This window comes from Dermacentor variabilis, chromosome 3, assembly GCF_050947875.1.
Source record: "Dermacentor variabilis isolate Ectoservices chromosome 3, ASM5094787v1, whole genome shotgun sequence".
In the NCBI taxonomy this organism is placed as follows: domain Eukaryota; kingdom Metazoa; phylum Arthropoda; class Arachnida; order Ixodida; family Ixodidae; genus Dermacentor; species Dermacentor variabilis.
In genome coordinates, this window is record NC_134570.1 from 62204538 (window position 1) to 62229409 (window position 24872).

A 24872-nucleotide genomic window follows, 5' to 3' on the forward strand; every position below is an offset into this window, starting at 1 on the left:
TTCTCTGAAACACCCGGTACACAAACTAAAACCGCACGCTGCGCGTTTTTCTTTTTTCTTTTTGGTATTTCATGTACATAGTATTAAGGCCGCAGCGACCGAACACCGGTCGAACTCACGACCTCCGTGTTCGACAATAAAGTGCCGTACTTTGCTGCGGGCCCATTTCGGCCGCGTAGCCGTAGCTATTCCACCCTTTCGAGCGTCGTATTGCACGCGGTAGAGGTAACTAAATTGTGTCACGGAGCCCGCAAACAGCTTTTATCATTATCTCAGGTACCTTCGAACATACTTCAACAAGCACTTTGTGGGTATGATTCAATTAGATGAACTGTCGGACGACACGACTACACACTAGTCGCGCTTCCATTTCGAATCTCGGGGTACAATAGGCTTTTACGTGTCTTTTTTTTTTTTTCGTTATTTGCTGTTGCAGTGGTTGAAGGTGTTCACAGCCTTCTCGTCTGGCTGCTCCCGCGCCTTGTCACTCTATTCGCGTTCTCCTCATCCTCATCTGCTTCCTTTCTCCTCCTGCATCCATCCCGGCCTGGCCGACTCCTCTTCCTCTTTTATTTTGTCAGTGGCCGCAGCTGCCGGCAGATGGCGACTCGGTCGACGCAGCGGGCATCCATTCTTCGTGTGGCTGGCTGTCGCCGTGTAGCGATGCGAAATCGTCTCGGAAATGTTACTTCCCGATGACATGGGACCCCCGCCTATTACCCCGATGATCCAGATCACACGCTGTGGCCACACCCGTCCTGTGAGTACGCCGCGCGGCCGACTGGGGTCGGTAGATTCCTTAGCTTTTCCGGAGAGCGGCGTCGATGTTCCTTCCCGTGTACGCGAGAGCCGCCGGATCTAATGCGAAATGTAACTGCACTGCCCCCGCCGGTGGCGTATGACGCGTACCGGAGCTTAGGCGATGCTGTTCGCGTGGATTTTGCGAAAACCTCTGGGCTTCGGATGTGCTCGTTGAGCGGTAAATGCGCGCGCCTCGTTTGCGAGCAACGACCGCATCCGAGGCCTTTGTAAGTGAACTAGAAAAAATGAAAAGGGGGCCATTGGTGGTGGGTGCTCCGGTCAGCACGTCAGTCATCCCCGTGCGATACTATTATAGCGTATCGTTTGCAACACCGATGTAATGCGGCGCGCGAGTACGCATGAAATAAAAATAAACGAGTCTTGTTTCCGATTGCAACAGAGCCGGCGTGCGTAGTGTTTCGGCAATAGCTATGTTCCCGTAGCTGATGCTGGCACTGGGTTTCCATATCGTCAGCTGTAGTGCGGCTGGTACGGAAAGGCTCGCTGCTCGCTTTGGTATAATGCACGGACTTGTTTGAAAAGGGAGGGCGACGGCGTTCTTGCTCTTCATTTCCGTTTTACGTTGAGGCTTTGCGCTTCCTTATTGCTTCGTCGTGAGCGGTTTGGTTTTGGTCGCTGACGGACTGCGTTGTGCGCTGTTTTGCATGCGATGTTTGCAGAGGCACGGTTAGATTCAATATTTATTCGGAAGGAAAATGGCGCGCCGAAAATCGTCGGAAAAGTGCAACCAGCAACAGAAGCCGAGCACCCTGAAGCAAAAGAACAAGGCCAACAGCGATGATGAAAATTTCACGTGCTTCAAAGATCAGCTCAAGGCAATGGGGCTGACCCTACGGGAAATACAGGGTGATGGGTAAGAGCATCCTCTACCATTGTTTTATGCGGTACATCTTAATTGTCTCGTTTCTTGTTTATTGAATTGTGAGCTCGATAGGTCGAGTTATTTCAAGGAAGTTACTTTCTAGCTTCTGGTGTGTCATTGTTACGATTATCATACCATATTCATTATCCCCTCCCGCTGGACTTCAATGATAACTCGTGCTGTGCTAAAAAAATATCGACAACTCTTTTTCCTGGTGTCATTATACGTGTAAAAGTTATAAAGCATTTATACTTTCATGTAAGAATGCATTTGGTTGTAGGTAAGCTCTCTTTCCTTCAGCAATATTTGTGTACAAACTTGTTCATACATCAGGTATACAAACGCTGACAAGGAAATTTGTCCACGCGCCTAATTATTCAGTTCAGTTTTATTCCTTAAAGGCCCCCATTTCGGGGGTGTTACATACGGGGTGGGATGGGTGCTCTCATATATTGTGCTTACTGAAACTAATTGAATCAAATGCAGTTGAAAGGTTAAAACAATAATGAGTTCATGCATTAGTACTGCACAGCACATTAGCACAGTGATCACAGAGCACCTAGCCTGGGTAGTGTATGTTATTACAGTACATTGTGGCTGTTCATCATATGCATGCCCACTTATTTGTAAGACGTAATGAAAACATGAAATCAGGGCAAGATATTCAGTTTGACATTGCAACGGTGCAATTGAATGTGCACTAGCAGATTACCCTTGGGGGTTGAATTGCAGGAACATCCATATGGTGCAATGTTAAGATGACTTAAAGGGACCATGAAATGTTTCTGGAGGGGTGGATAGTCAGTATGGTGAGCCCTTCTGATCATCAAAAGACAGATTTAAGTGCTCTGCATGATATGTCTAATTAATTATTGAGTTTTGAACATCTGCATCACTGCAAATTGCAGCAGCACCGCCCTGTGTTTTCTGCTGCTTTTGCGCATTCTGTGTAAAATAAATTAATGGTCATCTCGGTCAGCGATCTCAGTGGCTTCCCACATGAAGCGATTGGGAATATGTGGGAGTATACTACTTCATTAAGCTTATCTTTAATAAGACATATACCTAGCAATTCCTCTACCTGTATATATAAGTACACATGTACGATATATGTAGATGTTTCTTTCAAACCGTCGGCACACTTCCGCCTGAGGTTGCGGATTGCCTGCTACAGTTGTTGCCTAAACAAATGCAATTGCGTGCATATTGTGAGGGAAGGAACAGACTGAAATGTTTCTCCCAAAAAACTTTGCAAGGCTACCCGGAAGAAAGCAAGATGTGAGAAAGAGTGTGGCAACAGTTGACAGGGGTAAAGTGGTGATGCAGTCGATGGGTGTGGAGGAGTTCACACATGAGCACAGGTGCAGCAATGACTTCTTTGGCAGCGGAACTGTGAATAGTGTCAGCGCTGTACAGCATTCGTCTTGCACTGCAGGCATGTGCTGGGAGTAAACTGCACGACTATAAGACATTAGAGAACATGAGTGCTAGATATAAACTTTATTTTGAGGACACCATCACCACAGTAACTATAAAAACCATGTTGGAAAGAGATGCAAGAACACACACAGTTCAAATCGACTGTAACTAGACCATCACTTGAGTGATGGCCTGTGTGCATGATTATCTGAGACTACGTCAGGTATTACTGTAGTGGACAAAGACAATGATGTTTGGGAATATGTCAGTCTTAGAAAGGATGTGTGAGAAATAATGAGAATATCGCCATTTTTCTTGTGGGAGCCTGCTGCTGCTCCTTCATTTAATTGCCAAGGGTACCATTAAAGTCTACTCATATTGTTTTTCCAGGTTTTCTTGCATTGTGTACATGCCTTACAACATTTCTTTCGAGCAGAAAAGCGTTTTTTGTTTGTAGCCAATCCACTGCTGCCGCACTATTTGCTGCAAGTTAATGAACTGCAACCTTTAGGTTGTGCCTTTATGGCTAAATCTTGACCACACTTGTACAGCAATACTCAGTATGTGCAGATCATACTTTATATTATAACAGGTGATTTTTCTTGCGATGTTCTTAAAACACTAATGATATCGTATGAATACTAAACGACACTCATTGCCGTAGAAAATAAGCTATGCGATAACAAGTAAACATTAGGTAATCTGCATAAAAAATTGTAAGAATGTTCAGAGTCAGAAGGGCAAGGTTCTGACAAAATACACTTGTGCATGCAGACACTAGTGCTAGGTTTCCTCCTTGCAGTGTTTGTCTGAAACTCCCTGAACACAGCACCCACGTACTGAAGCTAAACTTGTTTGTGTAGCTTTTACTGTGACTATGCACAAGAAAGCCTCACTTGCGATTCATTATTGAGAGCAAGTATTTCAAGTAAATGACTGATGGGATGTCATTACACTACTTTATTTTCTTCTCCTTTTAATCTGTAAAGGAACTGTCTGTTCCGTGCTCTCAATGACCAACTCGAAGGCCATACGAGGAACCACCTCAAGTACAGGTTCGAGACGGTGCAGTACATGAAGGAGCACAGGAGCGACTTTGAGCCCTTTGTCGAGGATGAGATCCCCTTTGACCAGCATTGTGAGTACATGCAGCTTGTGGCCTGTCTTTCACAACATGAGCAGTAATCTCTGAAAAGTTCACCCTGCTGTAGGGGTTTAAATAGTAGAATTCCAACTGGCAGCACAGAAAACATTGCATCACCACCTGTTAACTCCATCACCCAAGCTACATTCACTCTGGTGTATTTCACTACGATGCCTGAGACAAGCTGTACTTGTCAAGTTGTCAGTTCTTTTTTTCCTCTCGTTGCAACATAGGCCATGCTTGTCAAGACAACGCATCTCATGTTGTGCAGCTGTATTTTGGCCTGCATTCATTTTCTGTTGCATTTTGAATATCTGCTTTCAATATTAAATGGAAGGCAAATTATACTTCAATAGTAATATACTAGCAACAGTTTTTAGTAATAAAAGAAAATTAAATACAGTGTGGCGAGTCATGCATCCCAATCCTTAGGCAAAATGGTTAGTGATGGATAATTTACTTAAATAATCTTTAAAAAGCAGAGCAAATGAAAATGCATAAGCATCACAAAAGACGCTTTTATAAGTGCTTGCATGGTGAAAACACAGGATGCATACCAAACGGAGCAATTTCAAGCATAGATCACATGCAGGAGCATCAACTGATAATGGTAGTTACACATCCTGTTTTGTTCAAATAGTTACGTGTGGTGTTTCAGAGCAGTCATAGAATTTCCGGTTTGTTTTATCTGTGGAGGTACTTCAAAGGACATTACGACCAGCAAAGGGCATTACGCGGTGTCCATAAACATTGTTGGATTCTGACAAATTAAGATTGTTGCAGCTTGCCTGTCTTGTATAATGTTTGCTCCCTTTTTAGAGCTATCTTGTTTCAGTATTGGGTTATTCATTACAAAGGATGAAGAGTGCATTGTCTAAATTTCAAAGCAGGATGTTGCGTTGATTGTAGGAGGCTAAATAAAGTCACAGAAAAGGCATTTACTCACTGCGACATGTCAATGACTCTTTTGACCAGTTTTTCGGCATGCTATGTATGTATTTTTCATTCAGACTTAAGCAGTGGCTTGTTAAGGCTGACGAGTGAGATTGTGAGAAAACTTTGTTTGTGACTCTGCACAGTCTGTGCGAATTTAGAGTGCTCCCTTACGGTCTCTGCTCTGCTCCTGCCACTTTCCAGCGAACGATGCATACCATTCTCGCTGGCTTGAAATGCCAAACTGCATGAAGCGTAGAAAACTTTGGTAGCACAAGAAATGTTCTTTTCCCTGAGTATAGATGGATGAGGATGTTGAAGTGTCAATGATTACCTCCACTAAGGGCTTTCATGATTGTTGCAGTACTTAACCTGATTGTTGGGTTGCTCTTGCGTTGCAGTACATAACCTGGGTCAGCCTGGCACCTATGCAGGCAATGATGCCATAGTTGCCTTTGCCAAGCTTCATGAGCTTGTTATCGTTATACACCAGCTAAATACTCCTCTGTGGCAGGTGAGTGATAATGGCATTGTCCATGTACTTTTTATCATCTAAATCTTTGCAGTGGCTGGCCTCAGCAGCCAGTAATTCATATCTTAAAGTTTCACTAAACATATTTTCCGGAATTCCTCGTTGGTTTAGATTTCTTGAAATTCAGTATCAATCCAAGGCCTCTGGAGGTGCTAGCATATGTAGAAGTGCATATGTGTAAATTTCTAGCATACAGTCTGGAGAAGTGAAGTGGATAACCATATTGTTCCTCATTGGCCTCTTGAAACCAACCTCTTGCTTGAAATGTTTTATTTTCAAGTTCAAGGAAATGATGTTAGTGCGAACAAAAACAGCTTATTAGAAAGTCTAACAGAGAAGGAAACATTCGGGACAGCTAAGTAAACCTTCAGAACTTGCAGGCTGTCTTTTATTTGTTATTAAGGGTCTGCCGTACTTGCCTTTATTCTCATTATTTTTGCGTTTGCTATATTTAATTTGCTTGACCTTGCCTGCTTTGAGGCGGCCTTGTTTACTAATGGAAGAAACTGGTACATAAGAAGCCGATCAATGAGTTAGCAGTAAGAGGGAAAATATAGGAATTCCGGATCAAGCTACAGAACAGGTATTCGGCTTTAACACAGGAAGAGGACCTTAATATTGAAGCAATGAACGACAGTCTTAAGGAGTCTGAAATAGAAGTCGGTGGAAACTTTGTTAGACAGGATACCAGTAAGCTATCACAGGAGACGAAAGATCGGATCAAGAAACGCCAATGTATGAAAGCTTCTAACCCTACAGCTAGAATAGAACTGGCAGAACTTTCCAAGTTAATCAACAAGCCTAAGACAGCTGACATAAGAAAGTATAATATGGATAGAATAGAACATGCTCTCGGGAACGGAGGAAGCCTAAAAGCAGTGAAGAATAAACTAGGAATAGGCAAGAATCAGATGTATGCGTTAAGAGACAAAGCCGGCAATATCATTACTAATATGGATGAGATCGTTCAAGTGGCTGAGGAGTTATATAGAGATTCAGACAGTACCAGTGGCACTCACAATAATGGAAGAGAGAATAGTCTAGAGGAATTTGAAATCCCAAAAGTAACAGCGGAAGAAGTAAAGAAAGCCTTGGGAGCTATGCAAAGGGGGAAGGCAGCTGGGGAGGATCAGGTAACAGCAGATTTGTTGAAGGATGGTGGGCAGATTGTTCTAGAAAAACTGGCCACCCTGTATACGCAATGCCTCATGACTTCGAGCGTACCGGAATCTTGGAAAAACGCTAACATAATCCTAATCCATAAAAAAGGGGACGCCAAAGACTTCAAGAATTATAGACCGGTCAGCTTACTATCCTTTACCTACAAAGTATTTACTAGGGTAATTGCAAATAGAATCAGGAACACCTTATACTTCCGTCAACCAAAGGACCAGGCAGGATTCCGTAAAGGCTACTCAACAATAGACCATATTCACACTGTCAATCAGGTGATAGAGAAATTTGCGGAATATAACCAACCCTTATATATAGCTTTCATTGATTACAAGAAAGCGTTTGATTCATTCGAAACCTCAGCAGTCATGGAGGCATTGCGGAATCAGGGTGTAGATGAGCCATATGTTAAAATACTGAAAGATATCTATAGCGGCTCCACAGCCACTGTAGTCCTCCATAAAGAAAGCAACAAAATCCCAATAAAGAAAGGCGTCAGGGAGGGAGATACGATATCTCCAGTGCTATTCACAGCGTGTTTACAGGAGGTATTCAGAGACCTGGATTGGGAAGAATTGGGGATAAAAGTTAATGGAGAATACCTTAGCAACTTGCGATTCGCTGATGATATTGCCTTGCTTAGTAACTCAGGCGACCAATTGCAATGCATGCTCACTGACCTGGAGAGGCAAAGCAGAAGGGTGGGTCTGAAAATTAATCTGCAGAAAACTAAAGTAATGTTTAACAGTCTCGGAAGAGAACAGCAGTTTACGATAGGTAGCGAGGCACTGGAAGTGGTAAGGGAATACATCTACTTAGGGCAGGTAGTCACCACGGATCCGGATCATGAGACTGAAATAACCAGAAGAATAAGAATGGGCTGGGGTGCGTTTGGCAGGCATTCTCAAATCATCAACAGCAGGTTGCCACTATCCCTCATAAGGAAAAGCGTATAACAGCTGTGTGTTACCAGTACTCACATATGGGGCAGAAACCTGGAAGCTTACGAAAAGGGTTCTGCTGAAATTGAGGACGACGCAACGAGCTATGGAAAGAAGAATGATGGGTGTAACGTTAAGGGATAAGAAAAGAGCTGATTGGGTGAGGCAACAAACGCGGGTAAATGACATCTTAGTTGAGATCAAGAAAAAGAAATGGGCATGGGCCGGACATGTAATGAGGAGGGAAGATAACCGATGGTCATTAAGGGTTACGGACTGGATTTCAAGGGAAGGGAAGCAAAGCAGAGGGCGGCAGAAAGTGAGGTGGGCGGATAAGATTAAAAGTTTGCAGGGACAACATGGCCACAATTAGTACATGACTGGGGTAGTTGGAGAAGTATGGGAGAGGCCTTTGCCCTGCAGTGGGCGTAACCAGGCTGATGATGATGATGATGTTTACTTCTTGAATTAAACTGTTGAGTCAACTGTTCCAGCTTTTGTTTTGTAGCCAGAAATGTTAGGTAGGGGTGTAGAGCTTGCTGTTTCATACTGGTCCGTTTCACACATAGCTATGCAAGGAGCGTAGTTTTGCAAATCTATCACTCCACGCATATTGTAATCAGCAGGTTTGAATCAGTGGCACCTCCTACGGAATAAACTTTCTCACAAGTAACTATATCCTATATCACATGCTATGACCGCAGTATATGAAGTTAGTGTTACGTCGAGTCATTCATCATGCACATACCGTGTGCAATGCACTCTGTTTTGGTCGCGAGTGCAGGCAGTAAGAAAAGTTGCTCCAGCATCCACGGTGTTGCCTACTGTCTATGAAATGGGTTAGGGTAGATTGCCCTCCCGTCTGAAATATAAGTGGAAGCTTTCTTCGACAGTGACATTCTGTAATCCTTTCTCACTCATCTCCTGAATGTTGCACCGTTGAAAGAGACAGGTATAAATGACATTGCTGGTTAAACCGCTGCTGGTTCCAGCTCGAATTTTACCGACAGGTAGCATTTCGTGGCCTTTTTAGTCTAATGGTGCATTTGGGTACAGCGCTTGCCTGCTTCATCCCTAGTGACAGAAGCACGAGTTGTCTGCACCCAAATGCTGCTCCGTTAAAGCATTGTTGTCTCTAATAACTGCACGAAGGTGGGAAGGTATGCTTCATGAAAGGAATGTAAATGCCATGCATCACTTAGGGAGCAAGCTCCTCTGCATTTTATCATGTCTGTGGTGGTTGTCTTGCACTGTAAGGAGAGGTGGCACCAATATTCCTCTGTTTAAGCCATCATTGCCAGCTCCACAGCTGGTGTGAGCATTATGGAAAAGTCTGTTTAGTTGCTACAGATGTGCACTTAACAAAACAAGGAAGACGCACACCGGTGAACACAGTACGTAGTGTATGATGTTGAATCATAACTGCAATTTTTTTTGTGTTCATCGTCATGTGAAAAAGACACTGAAGAGCAGCACTAGTTCAGTTTGGAGAGCATACTATACTTTTATGCTCTAAAACTCGGTTATTAATAATTTGGGAGGAAAAAAAGGGTTCGGTTAGTATTTGAGAAACGGAAAGACAAACTTCTCTTGGTGCACAAAAATTTATGGGAACTTGTCATGTCGTCTTTTGACCTTTTAGAATGCAAGTAGTATTGATTAACTATTAGCCCTTTCTGGTCCGAATTTTTTTCAATAAAGGGGATCTTATGTTACATTTATCTGAATCGCGAAACTCGACGAGAAATGATTTAAAAATTCTCACTGCAGTTTTCGGCAATGAATCAAATGTTTTTTCCATGAACTGCCAAAAAGTGAATATGTTAAAAGCAGTATGTGGTTCTTCATATTTCCTAATTCACAATCATAAGATGTGAAATACAGCCAGCAGTTATTTGACGACCTCTTTTGCGCTACTCAGGGGAAGTTGTATGCACTAGACAGTAAGCTCTAAAAGTACAGTGCAGAGGAAGTCTAACCTTAGTGCAATGCGACGCATGAACATTTGCAACATTTCAGAGAGAATCATATTGACATGACAAAGTCGACAAATTATGTACTTAGCATTGCTGGCCCTCACATTTCTGAAAGTAGTTTTGTTGCTTCTCTTGATGTCAGATGTTTCCTGTAAAACATTGATTCCTACAGGAATTATTGGAACAGAAAGGTTTAAGTAGACCTGAGCAGATGCTGTCAAAATCCATGACACTAGAACGACTTGATGCACTAACTTAAAAGCACTGTGGCCACCCATATTTAGCTTTCAAGTATTTTCTGTCCTGCTAAGCCTCCTCTCACACTAAGACTGGCATTTTCGCTATTTGCAAAAAGTGTACTTTAGTAATACTGTGCAACTTAATATTGCTTTTTTAGTGCTCCTGTAAATTGGCGTTTTTTTTAACAAGCAGCATCTGAGCTGGCATTTGCATTGCCCATTGAATGCACTGCTTGTTTATCTGCTCCCGCTACAAAGGATAAAATGCCTGTCTTGGCTTTCTTATCAGAAACTTGTTCTGTATTCTATCACCATTCTAATGGCACATCCAACTGGTCGTTTGAGAGCATTGTTAGGCTGCTCTAAAGGTAACATAAAACAAGAATGAAACTGTATGCACAGACAAAGGACTTCAGCAGCACTACTGTCACTTTCTCAACACCATAGGAGTCTGTTTAATGTCGATAAAAGGCTGGTTACTTTGCTAAGCAACCTTTGAAGCTTCGCAGCAGTGCTCGGAACAACCTGTCAACCCGAACCACACCACACTTCGAAATCACAGAACATCGAATGTTTGCTTTTTTTCCAGGTGAAGGGCACAGACAAGCCTAATGCCACGGAGCTGCACCTGTCCTACCACAATGGCGACCACTACAACAGCGTTCGTAAAATTGGCGACAATACTCAGGGTCCCGCATCAATCCGATTAGCTGTAAGCCAACACGAAGTTTGAATGCCCGTCAATGTGGCCTCAGTGTGCTCTGTCTCATTTTCGCCCTTAGTCCCTCACCCATGCGATGTGTGCGCTGTAACACTGCCACTGGCGCCAGAGCTGCCACCAGAGTGCACTCCTTACACCCCTGCTTCACAAAAACCCCATTGTGCGACTGCTAGCTACATTCCTTCCCATTATTTCCTTTTTATTTATATCTCCTCATTACCTTTCAATGTGCCAAATGGCACGGCATAAGTGAAGGCGTGAGTGCTGTATGACTGCATTAGTATGCGGTGTGTTCAACGTAGTGTGATAATAGATAGATATGCGTCCGTACATAAATTGTAAATTTGTGTATATAGATAACACATATAATAGTGACTTCCCTTAGAGGTAAAGTCTGCTTATTGGCCATTTTTGGCCTGTACCACCGATGTGCTTTCAATAAAAAGAGGTGATGCGGGAGCCTGGTCTGAGGAGAGGAGAACCAAAAAAAAAAAAACACTTGTGTTCTGTGTGCGTTTCTTGCTTGGTTGTCGCTTTTGGCTTTGAACTGCCCAGACCCGTGCGATGGTGCAGTCGCAAGCCCATTAGTATATCACTAGGTTAGCTAAGCTGGAGGTCAACTGCAGTGAAATCTGACTTGAGCCTAATTTGTTAAAAGTGAATGGTAGACATCACCAAAGAGTGGTGAAGTAGTGAGGTCAGAAGTTGCAGATTTTGAATTAACAGCATTCTGATTGCTTCGTAGGAGACTTACAGGCGCTTCTATTGGTGTGCCATGAAGCCACACGATAAGCCAGAAATGATGTCAATCCCGCAATCGCGCGTGGTGAACTGCGGCCGGTCCCAGTGGTATTTTTTTGTTTTTAGAATATGCAGCCACACGCAGCGTACACTATGCACGAGCAGGCAGCAGGCACATAGGTTCCGATCAGGCCGAATCTGGGCTCTGCGCAACACCCGGCGAGTTGTAATCGGTGGATGTTTTTTTTTTTCTTTTTTTTTTTAAGTTTCAGTATCGAAAACAAATTTTGACACATTTCTGATGCACATGATTGCCTTTTGCACCAAGTCTCCTCTGTAACTATACCATCGCCACAAACGATTGTTACGCTATGTGAAATTTCGCTGCTGTTGGCCTTCAAGCAGCAAGTACATTGGTAAACACTAGGTGCACTTAATAGAGGGTAGCTGAAACATGGAATATACGGGGCACCCTATGAGGGTATCATTAAGCAATTGACTAGAAAGTATGTGGGCAGCTTGTTAACACGATAGATTCCTGCATTGTCAAGATAGCCCTAAGGGCCGTTTACATTCTGTTTTCTTTTGGTGCCAAGTTGCCTACTTGAAGGTTTTTTTTTTTTTCAAGTAGTGGAACATGGGGGGGTGTAGTGCAACTAACGACACGAAACAGGGTGCACCGGGTGCTGTTATTCTAGGACTGCTAACCTTCAGAACGAGCCATTCCTCCAGAAAACACGGGCTAAGCTATCCCTTCCCCATCCTGCTGTTTGCAAGGTGAAAGTTTTGTCCTATTCCTGCTCGTGGCCTGCCAATCCTCCCTGCCTTGCATGCATCCTTCAATGTGCGTTCATCTTTTGCTTCTCGCTTAATTATGCCCCCTTTTTTGTGCATGCCTCTTGAGCTTTTCCTTTTCTTTATATTGTACTCCTATATGCTACAGTCGGAACCTCGATATGACGAACATGGGTATAACAAATTATTGAACATAAATACTAGTACATTTCTTGCCAATAGGGGACAGGGTGTAACAAATGTTACATTTAACATGGAATATAATGAAGTATAATGAGGATTCGCTGTAACGAGGTTCCACTAAACTGATGGCATTGCTTCCCATGAGTCAACAAAGGGTGCGTGGAATGAGCAACCTTTGTTAAAGCGCACAGGCAGCACTGTGTTTTAGCAAAAACTACTACAGAGTCATGTGGTAGGGCATCTGTCGTGTTGCAAAACACCATGACGTGGGTTGGGCGGAGTAAGGGCAGTAGTCCTGCTTGTTCTTGGGAATTAAATTTGCCACCCCGAGTCCCACATTGTACTGTCCAGAGATTGGCTCAAATTTGTGGTTGGCGATGAAATAGCATAGTTCCAAGTGAACTGCACTCTCGCAAGCTTGGAGTAAAACTGCATCAACACAATTTCAGTGCTTCGTATGGACTCCTTGGTCACACTTGCAGCACGCCGAGGTTATGTCTGTGGCCACTCTGTGCTGCTTTCGTTGGCATAGAGGCACCCATTCAAGGCACCAAGACATCACTGTGCTCTTTTGTTGCATGTTTGCGAGTGTGCGTTCAGTTCGCAGCTAAGCCCCACAACATAGCCCAATGTGAACTCCATTCATAAGCAGCGGCAGTATGGCCTGTGCACTTTTGACAGAGGTTGCAACATTGTGTAAAAGACAGTGAAGGACCAAGTAAGTCCAAAGGCGTTCCAACACTCGGAGGCTCTTGAGCTCAAGCACCAAGTGCATTGCCAAACTGAAGCAGCCGTACAATGTACGCTGTAGAGTCAAAGAAAGTGTAATTACTATCTGTAGTTGTTCCAATGCAAACAGTGGAACGCGTAGTTTTCTTGCAGCCCAGCGAAAAGCAAAGGCGACGGACTTGTATGGCCAACTGTGGTGTGCCACAAGCGGTGACTGTGACACATCAGAGTTTGTAGTACATCTTTGCGCCTTTTTCTTTTCGCAGGAATGCATCAAAACTATGCGCTCTAGTGGTCGCATTTGAACGACTTCATACAGTACAGTACTTTTCAGAGTATGACTGAGCTTGTGCCAAAATTTTATCGGCCCCTTGCATCAGCACACTCTCATGCTATGTGTAGTATAATGGTCCGAGGATTTGTTAGGCATTTTAGCAGGAAAACTGAGGTACCGTATTCATGCAAATCTAACTGGTTGCTCTCTTTTTAAAGACCAGAGTGGGAAAGAGTGCTTAGATTCAAATCAGGTCTTTATTCTTACTTTCGACAAAAGGGGGGCCTGGAAAAAAGAGTTGCTGTATTGCAGATGGACAAAGCTGAACACCTTAGATACACAATATAGCAAGCGAGTGCAGCTTCTTTGCCAAGCAATTTAAATGTTCTATCAAGATACTGTAAACAGGCAGCTGGGGCAGAAAAAAAAACTAAAATAATATAAGAAAAAAGAAGTACAAGGTTTTTGAAACAGATACTGTTTGCTTGAAAAGATTTCCAATGTAACTTTTAGCAGACAAACCAATTGCGGCCAACTAGTTAAATGACGGCTTGCCACGATGACTATTGTGGTTCAATGAAACTGTGACACACTTGAAAAGAATTCCTCTGTGTCACGGCTCCTAGAGTTCTCAACAACCTGTCTGTCCCGTCATTTCTGTTTGTGATTATGAATTTTGCTAGGTACCATTACATAAGCTTGGATCCAAATATATTCCACAATTCGCAAATAAAGTGGTTATTTTTATATCCTAGAACATTGGGGGGTAGTGTGCTTAGATTCAAGAACATGTGGTAAATTTTTTTTCTCCTTGGAACGGTGATGTGCCGCAATGAAAATCTCCGGCCCTTTTGTTAATGGGACGTGAAAGAGAAAGTTCAAGAATGTAAAGCCAGAAACTAAGTCGACCTGAAGTGAAAGATCAGTTTTCCAAAGTGTTCAATGCACCACTTCTACCGAGGTAGTTTAGTGGCTATAATGCAGTAGTTTAGTGGCTGTTATGTAACCACTGCAAGGGAGGCTCAAGGTCATGGGATCGATCCTGCCCATGGCAGCTGCATATCTAGTGGGGTGAAATGCAAAAACTCTCATGTACTTAGGTTTAGGTGCACGTTAAAAATTACCAGCTGGTCAAAATTAATCCAGTTCCCCACTACCTCATAAACTGCTTTGGAGCTCTATGGCCATAGTAGCCTTTTGTGCTGTTAAACTTCATAAATCATCATCATCACTACCTCATAATCAGATTCTGGTTATGGCACATAAAACCCCAGAATTTAATTTCAATTGAGAGCACAGCCTTCATTAGCTGAAAAAATGCGGGAGAAGATTAGTTCCATTGCTGAGAAAGACACTACACCAGCTGCCATATATAATTGATAGATTTTATTCAAGTGGCAATGACGGCAGCAACGAGGCTGTGTTGACTGTGGAACACTTATGATTCTAATTAAAATGCTTAATTAGCACATATCTTAATTCTTATTTAAAATTTCAGATTTTAAAACTTCATTGTGACCATTTCGAAACAAAATGAAATGCAGTTTGGCCATTTTTTTTTTTTCGTAGAACTCTCTGCTGCAATCTCCTCGCACCTCTCTGCTGTGAAGGTTTTTAGACTTCTTTTTAGTGGAAGTGTCACGTCTTCCTTATCAAGGCCTCTCAGCTAGGGACTTGGCAGGTGGAACATGATTTTGTAGTCTTATATAGGGCCAGAACCGAGACTCATTGCGGGACTTTTAGTGTCTGTATTGACACACACTTTGTCTTGATGACTTGTGTTTAAATCCTGTTTCACGAGGTATGGTACCCACTTGGGATTTTCTTTTCATTTGTGACAACCATAATCTATGCACTCGTTTTATGTAACTTGCAGTGGTTGTGATTTTCGCACATTTGAAATGCAGTCTTCAAGCCCAAGCTTTATCTTGAAAGTTTATCTTTTTGATAAAGAAGAAATAAAACATTTGAATAATTGGTTTACTCTGCTTTTATTAAGGCCTCGTTCACAATTTCGTGAAAAAAGAAAAGAGAACATGCGTCATAGATTCATGTAGCGCGCACATTTTGCAGCCATATCTTCAGATTTAAATTTTCAATGGGAATACCAAACATTGAAAAAATGCATACCTTCAGGTCAGTGGCGCTTTCTCCATATGCGTGAAATCGCAAACAGAATCCCGCCATGTGGAAAAGGACAAACAGAGAGCACACTTCCTTTTGATCAGAGTAGTCTGGGCTTCAGCAACACTGCTCAGCGGTTTCTGAAATAATGAGTTTCATGGGAAATAGCCTTCTTCTTCAGTGCCTCCGTTAAAAAAAAAAAAAAAAACACCACCACCATGAAGAGCACCCTTAAAGGGACACTAAAGTGAAAAATGATTTCTTCTGCATCAGTAAATTACCATTCTACAACACCAAAAACACCACTCTTGCAACGATAAGACGTTTAGTAAGCCAGAAAAAGCAGAAGAACGAAATACGGGTGGCGATGCCTACTTAAGTTCCCGCACCTGGGGGCTGTGACGTCTTGGGTTTTGATGGCATCTTCTAGGGCCTACTAATTATACATAGCGGTACAGATTAACTACATTGTGTTCTAAAGGAACCAAATTTTAAACATGGCAAGTTTCGGGAACCTTTATTCAGCCAACGCGGCCCAAATGCGAAAACATACTTTGGAATCCCTGACGTCACGCTGACGTACCGGTGCTGGGGTTTTGGTGCGAAATTCAAATACTGATACTTCGACCTTCATTTTCTCATCTAATAATCAAACTATTTTGTTGAAATGACTGCCTGCAGGCTTCTCAAACAATGCTTCGTTAGTCTAAACTGATTTATTGTTTCGCTTTAGTGTCCCTTTAAAGAACATGTTGCTGGGCTATTTCATTTGCTTGTGGATGCCAGTTGTTTCCGCCCACTGTATGGCTTACATATTTCTAAAAGTGTAACAAATTCAATTTCTGTCCATGTAACACATGAGCAGGCTTTAAATTCAAATGCTATTTACTGACGATATGTTACCAAACATTTTGCAAGGTATTTTAAACAAGAGATAAGGTGTGTGCTAATTATACATTTCAAATAGGGTAATTTCTTTTTCCACAGGCAGGCAACACAACCTCATTGCTGCTGTCTTTGTCACTAGAAAACGCCTCATTATCAACGTCGAAGCCCTCCAGATCAGAGTTCATAAGTTCTTGAATTTATGCATCATTAAAAAAAAATATGCTTGGCTTTTTTGTGCTAATTCACCATGTCTGAAAACAAAAGACGTGAGCAACACTGGCAGATAAGCTTTGTTGTGCCATCTGTTGTATTAAAACAAAATCTGCCATGAAAGTTCGACACAGATGGCACAACCAGCCTACGGATGTTTCACAGTTGAGAATCATTCGGAAAGGCAAGGATTATGCGGAAATTGTGACATGGCATTACTTGTGCATGGCTACGGGTTGTGCCTCAGCGCCCAGACGAGCATACCTGGGCAGAGCACTCGCAGGGTTAAATAAGCGTGCACTTTGAACAAATGCAAGAGACACCGGACAGGCACTGCTGTCCCATGGCTTTTTCTCATTTTCATTCGAAGAGTGCGCTGCTTTAAGCCAGCAAACTACATGAACTCAGCCGAGAAGTTACAGCTTGTGAATAGCCAAGAGTCACCGTTCAAACAATGACTGCTTCTGTTATGGAAGGGGTGGAAAAGTGCCAATTCAGAATGGATTGGCGAATGTGCTGAGTCATAGCTGCCCTCCTCTCTCTCTGCACTGTCTCTAGTTCCTTCTCTCATTCTCAGTGCCATGCAAAGCATCCCCCCTCCTCCACTCGTGTTTCAGTGCATGCAATGGCTGCTTCCTGTCCGCGATGTCAACCGATTAATTGTTCAATACCTCTTTGAACAAAGGCATCAAAGGTCGACAAACAGGAGAATTCAAGTACAGAAGGGGCATCCGGTGATGCAGCTGCAGCACCGCTGGAAGAGCAAATAATGCGAGAGACTGGCATACAAGTAAGTACTCCTCGTGCATCTTTATTTCTGCTAGTGATCGATGGTCGGTGGATAAGGGAAAAGCTTCAGTCAGGAGCCGTCGTTTCAGCAAGGGGAGTTGCGTTCATCGGAGCTACAAGTGCTTTCCTTGGCAGAATTTACATAGCTGCCAAATCCCCTCATCAAAACACACTGGCTCCTGGCTGAGGCATCCCTCATTTGACCACTGGTGATCATTTCAAGCATGTAATTTTCTGTGAACCTCTGTCTTTGGCTTACTTCTGCCAGTAGCACGGCTGATGATGCTGATGTTAATTATGCAGTCTATTGTGCAAAGGCTAGATATAATTGTATAATTTCATTAATTTAATCATCCTTATTCACCCCCATCCCATACCCCTGTATACCGAGGCATTTACCCTCGCATTAAAAAAATAATGTAGATAGGCAGGAACGTGGTATCAAGTAGTTGACGGAGTAATTAATTATGGAGTCCTGGATGTAACATAGCTGTGAGATGCCTAAAACTCTCTAGCTGCACATCTGTCTTATATGGCTTACTTCTGCTGGTAGCTTAGGCGGTTAAGGTATGTTTAGTGCAAGGAATGTGGTAGCAAGCTGTCGATGGAGTGACAAATTACAAATGGTGAATGTAATGCGGCTGACAACAGGCCTAAAAAGTCTATGGTATGCCTGAAAATCTGACGACGAATGTGGTGAGCCAAGTTGTGAACGCAATACCTTTCTGTACCATAGATGGCAATTTTCATTGGAGAGATGCATGTTCTCCATGGCATGCATGTAGGTTGATGGCATGAAATGAGAGAAAAGTGAGGTTTCAAAGTTTTGTCTCTGCAATTTTAGTGTGCATCAACCTCGGAATTATTAGGGGCAACAAGCAAGTGCGTTGTTTAGAAGCTTTGAGTTGCATACGTTGCTTTGCCAAATATTCCACTTTTGTCAGTGGCTAATGTTTAGTCTAGAATGAGACAGAATGTCATTGAATAAAAGAAAGCTGCATACAGCACTGAAACTGGTTATTACTATGCAGAGGTGCTTGTTGTCATAAGCATTTGTATTGTTTGTACAGTGCTATCATCGTTAGCGTTGCCCTTGTGGCATTATTTATTTATTGTACCTTAAGAAGCTGAAGTTTGGAACAAATGCGGCAAAAAAGAGTACCCATTGTTAACAGTTTATCTCCATCTTCCTGTGGACCATTTGTCTTGTCGAGATCAGAACGAGCATTTTTAGTACATATGTGTATGGATGATGGGCCCACCTCACCAATTCATTCCTATCGAAATGTGCCTAAGATTCATGATTCTGAAACAGTTTCTTCTATTCAAGCTTCCCACAATATGTCTGCTACTCGTCTGTCTGGCTCTGCATGCCGAAGTATGCATTCAAAAAGTGCAAGAAGGCTTACAACTGCACCTAAATACTTATTGGTTTTGTTGTCATTGGCCCTGCCACTTTTTTTCGAAAGCTGCTGTCCTCCATAGAGAACTTTTGCAATATTTTCCAATCTGCTTCCAGTTTCGGAAAGTTGTTCCTTGTTACTCAAGTGATGGCCTGGAATTTAATGGCTCAGTTCCAAGAGGTCACTCGATGCTTAGGAGCACTTATGTTAATGTGTTTCCTTTTTTCGTTTCCACCTGTAAGCTGCGCTGAATTTTCCACATAAACTTATACCAATTACTTCAGGTTTAGTCTGTGCTCGTGTTGACATGTCTCTTTTCTTTGTCTTCGTCTCTAAGCTGCGCTGAATTTCAGACATGACATCACTCCGCCCCTTGGCTGGCCAGCCATGCAGTGAAAGAGTGCAGACATGTGGCTGTGCGGAGTGTACAGCTGGTACAGTGATTCCAGATGGCTGTCACAGAAAACGTAGAGAGGTGTTCAGTTCACAAATTACCTGGTGGCACGAATTAGTAATGTTGGATTGATTTGAAATGAAAAGTTTTTGGGTTCAATGTTCCAAAGTGACTTGTGTGCCACAAGAGGCACCGTCGTTGGGGAGATCTGGATGATTTCGATTGCCCGAGGTTTTTTATTGTGCACCCAAAGCATGGTACACATGCGTTCTTGCATTCTGCCCCCCATTAAATTGTGGCTGCTACAGCCTAGGGCTTAGCAGCGAAATGCCTTGGCTACTGAGCCACAGCTGCAAGTAAAGGGAGTGTAAAGTAAGTTGTAGGGCAAGTTCACACTCGTTCATGAATAGACAAAAATCGGCACAATAAAAAAGAAAGACGACGACGTCATCTTCCTCGTTAGACATAGGAACAACGCAGAGAGACAAGGATAGAAACCAGAAAGAGACCACACGAGTGCTGGTAACAAAACATAGTCATCAGATGATCAAACATTATGAGAAGAAGAGGAAAAGGGGAGGAACATGAATGAAGGAAGGGTGTATTCTAAGACAAACAAACTAGCCAAACACACCCTATTGCAGTTCGTCTGCCTCATCTTTGTTCCTTTTTCATGCACACTCCTTCCCATTCATGAGAGCGAAAGTAAGAAAATGAGGTTTGATTGATTAGGTTTAACACTGAAGAGCAGTACGGGGCTATAAGGGACACTTCAGTCGAAAGCTCCATATTAATTTTGACCAGCTGGGGTTACATAATGTGCCACCTCCGCATTGTACAGTTAGCATGTTAGCATGCCATGCTCATTGGAATGTGGCTGCCACGGCCAGAAATAAATCAAGCCCTCATGCTCAGCAGTAGGGGGCCATTGCAAATAAGCCACTGCAGCAGGCACCTCGTGTATCGATGAACCTATGCTATTAAGTTTTTATCAATGTCTGCGCACGGTTGGACAGGCTTACAGTTCGCGATCATCCACAGGACCTGCAGCTGATCAAGGAAGCCCTGCAAGAGAACGGTTTCAACAAAGTCGGAGCCATTAGTCAACTCATGACGCGCCGGGCTTCCCTTCCCAGTAGGGACACAGGTGAGTACCGTTCACGCAGCGTAGAATAGTACAAGCAAACCACCCGATAACACACAAGCATTAACACTAAGCGTATGCACACACAGATGTAGAACAAAAATGGCTTGTTGTTGGGCAACCCAAAATCAAGAAGAGGGCTGACAGATGGAGTAGCACACTGTGGTATGAGGGTTATAAACAGGAATAAGGTGCCTTAGGCTGGCCAATGTTTTGATAGGAGGATCTATCTTCGTCCAAGGTGGCCTTGTCATCCTTAGCAGGTTAGTTTTAACAGATTGGCAAGTTTGTTGATACTTCGGAAGCCACTGTAGCGCAAATAACCTCTTCAGGTGTCAATTTTGTCCATAGAAAATGTTGTTTTGTCACATTTCTTGTGTCGCCAGAATCTTGAAGAGCATACAGCTACAGAACAGATTACGAATTTTCAATTATTGGGCAAGTTGTGTCAGGTTGCAGTATGTGGACCTCATGCGAGAACTCTCTACAAGAATGTAAGGTATCAAAACATCAACTGTTTCGTGTCTAGCATACTTGGAAAGCACATATTCAGCCACTTTAAAAATATGCCTGATGTGAAACATTATGAAAAACAATGAAAGAAGTGAACATGCTACGTGATGTGATATTGACAACAAGAGCAAACAGCCAGCTGTCTACCTTCCAACTAATTTTACACACATATTATTCAAACTTGTAGCATAGGTCCACTGAGAAGTGTTTCAAGATGTATGTGATATATTTTAAATATGTTTTCAATCGGCTTTTTCATTTTACACACTATTTTGGTTTGCACAATTGTGCCCACAGTGTCCAAAGAGGATAAAGCAAACACAAAGAAAAGAAAGCAAAGAGGGCACCCATAATGTCCCATCCTCTGTTCCTCATGTTTTTTTTTTTTTATTTGGACTACAATGGTTTCATCATTTCGAACTACCTTCAGTCTGAAGCAATAAAACGGCAGACATCGACCAAAAGAAGTGCTAAAAATAAATAAATCTTTAAGACGTTTCGGCTTCGCTACGGAAGCCTTGTTCACACATCGGTTGTGAACAAAGCTTCTGTAGCAAAGCCGAAACATCTTGAAGATTTATTCATCTTTAGCACTTCTTTTGGTCAGTGTCTGTCATTTTATTGCTTCATGTTTCATCCCGACCAGACGGGCTTCTGTCGAACCCTCGACTTCATCTACCTTCAGTCTGTTCTGCAACTTTTGAAACATACTTACTCCAACTCTGTGGATTCTTTTGTCAGCACTCATTGAGAACAGGTGTGCTCACCCGTCCATTGGGTTAACGCCACATATTAGCAAGCCTGTAGATATACTTATCTACTTTTGTTTCCATTGACTACGATGTTATGGTGGCCACTTTTTAAATTTCTCCACACTTGAGTTTTCTTTCTGTACCTCAGAAAGGTTGCAACTGCAAAGTTTTCACTCGAGTCCTGTGACTGCGTGTGACAGTTTCATTCCTTTTTTCTTTCTTTCTTTCTGCCAGAACTCGGCGAGGATGTAGAGTCGATCTGGAGCACAGATGGACTGGAACCTTTGATAGTCGGTGAGGGTGCAGCAGCAGTGTCGCCGAAGAATGGTGTTACGGAACCTGAAGAGGGCAAAACGAAAGCAGATTCCACACCTGGCCAAAAGGTGGGACCTGTGTAATGCCCCTAGGTAGCCCTACCGCTGCTGTTTAGTGGTGCTGTGCTGTCATTTGGTCTGCCTTTTGACCGGCACCTCGGCGATATTGTAGACCTTGTGAAAATGTCCACAAAACATTACTCTCCAACCATTAGCAGCTCATTAAGCTGTTAATGTTTGCAGAGCTTACAGAGAGAAAAATGCTTACATTGCATTCTTAGGAATTGGCTCGCGCAGTACGAGTTTCTGTGAAGGCTGCAATTTACCAAACACATAGATATTCCAATTACTTTTCTTCATCAAACAGAAAAGCCAGTAAAGCTTTTAAGGTTTTGTATTTTTCATACATTGCTTTTGAATGCTTTCATATTCAGTTTTGTGTTTTATGGTGACAAGGCAGAAATAAACCAAAGAAAAAGCTAGCATATGCATGTTTATGGTTATGTTGACAGTTAGAAGGTTAGCATATACCTGCCATGCTTACATTGCATTCTTGGGAATTGGTTCTTGCAGTACGAGTTTCTGTAAAGCCTTCAATTTACCAAACGCACAGATATTCCAATTACTTTTCTTCATCAAACGGAAAAACCAGCAAAGCTTTTAACGTTCTGTATTTTTTACACATTGCTTTCGAATGCTTTCATACTGTGCCGCACTGTGTTTTGCAACTTCTGTTAGGTATGTCTAGCAACTGCTGCAATGCAAAAGCATTGCGACATTACAGGTCAGCATCCATTCAATATACCAAGTGCTTGCTTTTTTTAAAACCATACAGAATCTTTGCCTGTGGCACGCAGCACAATTCTAGTCCTCGAGCTGGATTATGTGAAGAGGTGGATATTACTTGCATGGAGAAATCAAAATGCATAATTGAGTTACAACATTTGATAATGAAGTGTCCAAGTGCTTCACAGCACATATTGCAATTTGCAAATTGCAGCTTGCGAGTTAGCTAGGCATATCCACTTGGGAAGTAATTCTGAGGATAGCACTGGTGTTGGGACGTGCATCGTCAAACTTAGCAGTAAAAATTCACTCTTGTTCCAACTTATTAACTAAGAACTCCGTTTTGCATTAAAGCACAAGATAACTGGAACACCAGCATACTTCGTTGCCTACTTTGGGAGTGAATTTCTCTAAACTGGTGTCATGTTGAGAATTTGTTCCAAGTGTATATGCCTTGCAAAAATTACCAGCAACAATTCCTAGATTACACTTGTGTGACATAAAGTAACTATCTATAGACTTAAGTGGAAGTTAAAGGGGCCCTGAAACACTTTTCAGATCCTTCAACTATAAGTGCAGTTATTACACCACTTTCTCTGTCTTTCCGTCTCCACTAACACGATGAAAGCTACACAGCGAAGAAGTCAAGAGGGAAAAGCCCCAGCTAAAATTTGAGTGTCACGGCGGTGATAGTGCTTGTCGCGGTACCCTATGGTAGCCGTGGTAGACTACGCTACACAGCACGCTGCTGCCATCTCGGGAGGCCATGCGCAGAGCAAAGATGAAGTGGCTTTTCTGCATCTTTGAATTCGCAGACACCTATATAGTTACAATCATTTAACTCAAAATGAGCAGTTATGAATTACTGCGAATGCTCTCGTGATCAAGAAATCAGCCAGTAGCGTGTTTGTGTGTCCAGCTGCTTTCGATGACGCTGCGTGACAACATTGCCTAAGCCAGAGCAAGCGATATTTCATTGTGTCTGACAGGAGATTGTAGATTCCCTGTGGCATGCAGTGCGGTGATATTTGGCGCACATGTTCCCAGCTGCCTCTACGACAGATTGGATATGTTTTTCTTCTTATGTTCAAGAAGTGTTTCAGGGCCCCTTTAAGTGGAATTTTGTTAATTATTCGTTTATGCATTTGGATTTCTCGTGCAAGTAATGTCCACCTCTTTGAGTAATCCAGCTCAAGGAATACGATTGTGCCATCTGCCACAGGCAATCTTAAAAAGTCCTGTACGACCTAAAGAAAAGTACATACAGTAGATATTGGAGCTGATAATGAAAGATGCTTCACAACCTTCTTGCTTCTTCAGCATTCACTCAACTGTGGCTCTTTGCAGAAACGGCTATCATCTAAGGCAAAGAAAGAGATTAAAAAGCAGGAGCGCAAGCAGCGAAACATACAGCGCAAGAAAGGCGACAGCAACACCCTCAAGCTTCGCAACGAACAGGAGGCCAAGGCGACCGACGTCATTGTGGCAGACTTCAAGTACCTCACCATCTAAACTTTGCCGAGCAAAGGCCACTGCTGCCGCCTTCCCTCGACATAAAGAAGAAGAAAAAAACACCGAAAGTGGACTGTACAGACATTCCAAGTTGCGTGCCTTAACGACCGTTCGTGCGTTTGGAGGCGACGACGTAGTTCCTGTGAAAAACCAATTCGACGTCGAGGTGATGGGGAGGAAGATGTCTCCGGCTTCATTAACTTATTTAGAATGAAAGTGGGTTGTGAGTGTCCTTCGCCTTGAGAGACAAGTGTGATAGGTGCGTGTGGGCGTCTGGCAGGCCCTTCGCCTTTTTGACGGACTCTCAGGGCTGCGACGCCTTCTGTTCTTGTTGTTTGAAAAGAGAGAGAGAGACTTTGCATTTCGACGTTAACGCCAATCAACTCCTTCTCGTGGGCTCCCATTTCCTACCGTTGTCATTACGACGGAACGCTGTAGTGTGTTCTGAAACTCTCTGCTATGTATAATTTATTTAGATGACCAATGAACTGCTGCTCCAGTGGCGAGCACTCATAGATGCTGTAAAGTTATGATGTTGGTTATAAAGAATATGACCGTA

General features: G+C 42.8%; 1 protein-coding gene across 1 annotated transcript; it reads left to right on the forward strand.

Annotated features, from left to right (window-relative positions):
* The first annotated feature begins 590 nt into the window (after window positions 1-590).
* On the forward strand, window positions 591-24872 carry LOC142575743 (OTU domain-containing protein 3-like). The gene is made up of 9 exons (XM_075685352.1): window positions 591-760; window positions 1482-1675; window positions 4093-4241; window positions 5582-5694; window positions 10631-10753; window positions 17392-17496; window positions 20334-20439; window positions 21936-22084; window positions 24149-24872. The coding sequence occupies exons 2-9, from the start codon at window positions 1518-1520 to the stop codon at window positions 24311-24313; spliced, it is 1068 nt and encodes a 355-aa protein (XP_075541467.1). The 5' UTR covers window positions 591-760; window positions 1482-1517; the 3' UTR covers window positions 24314-24872.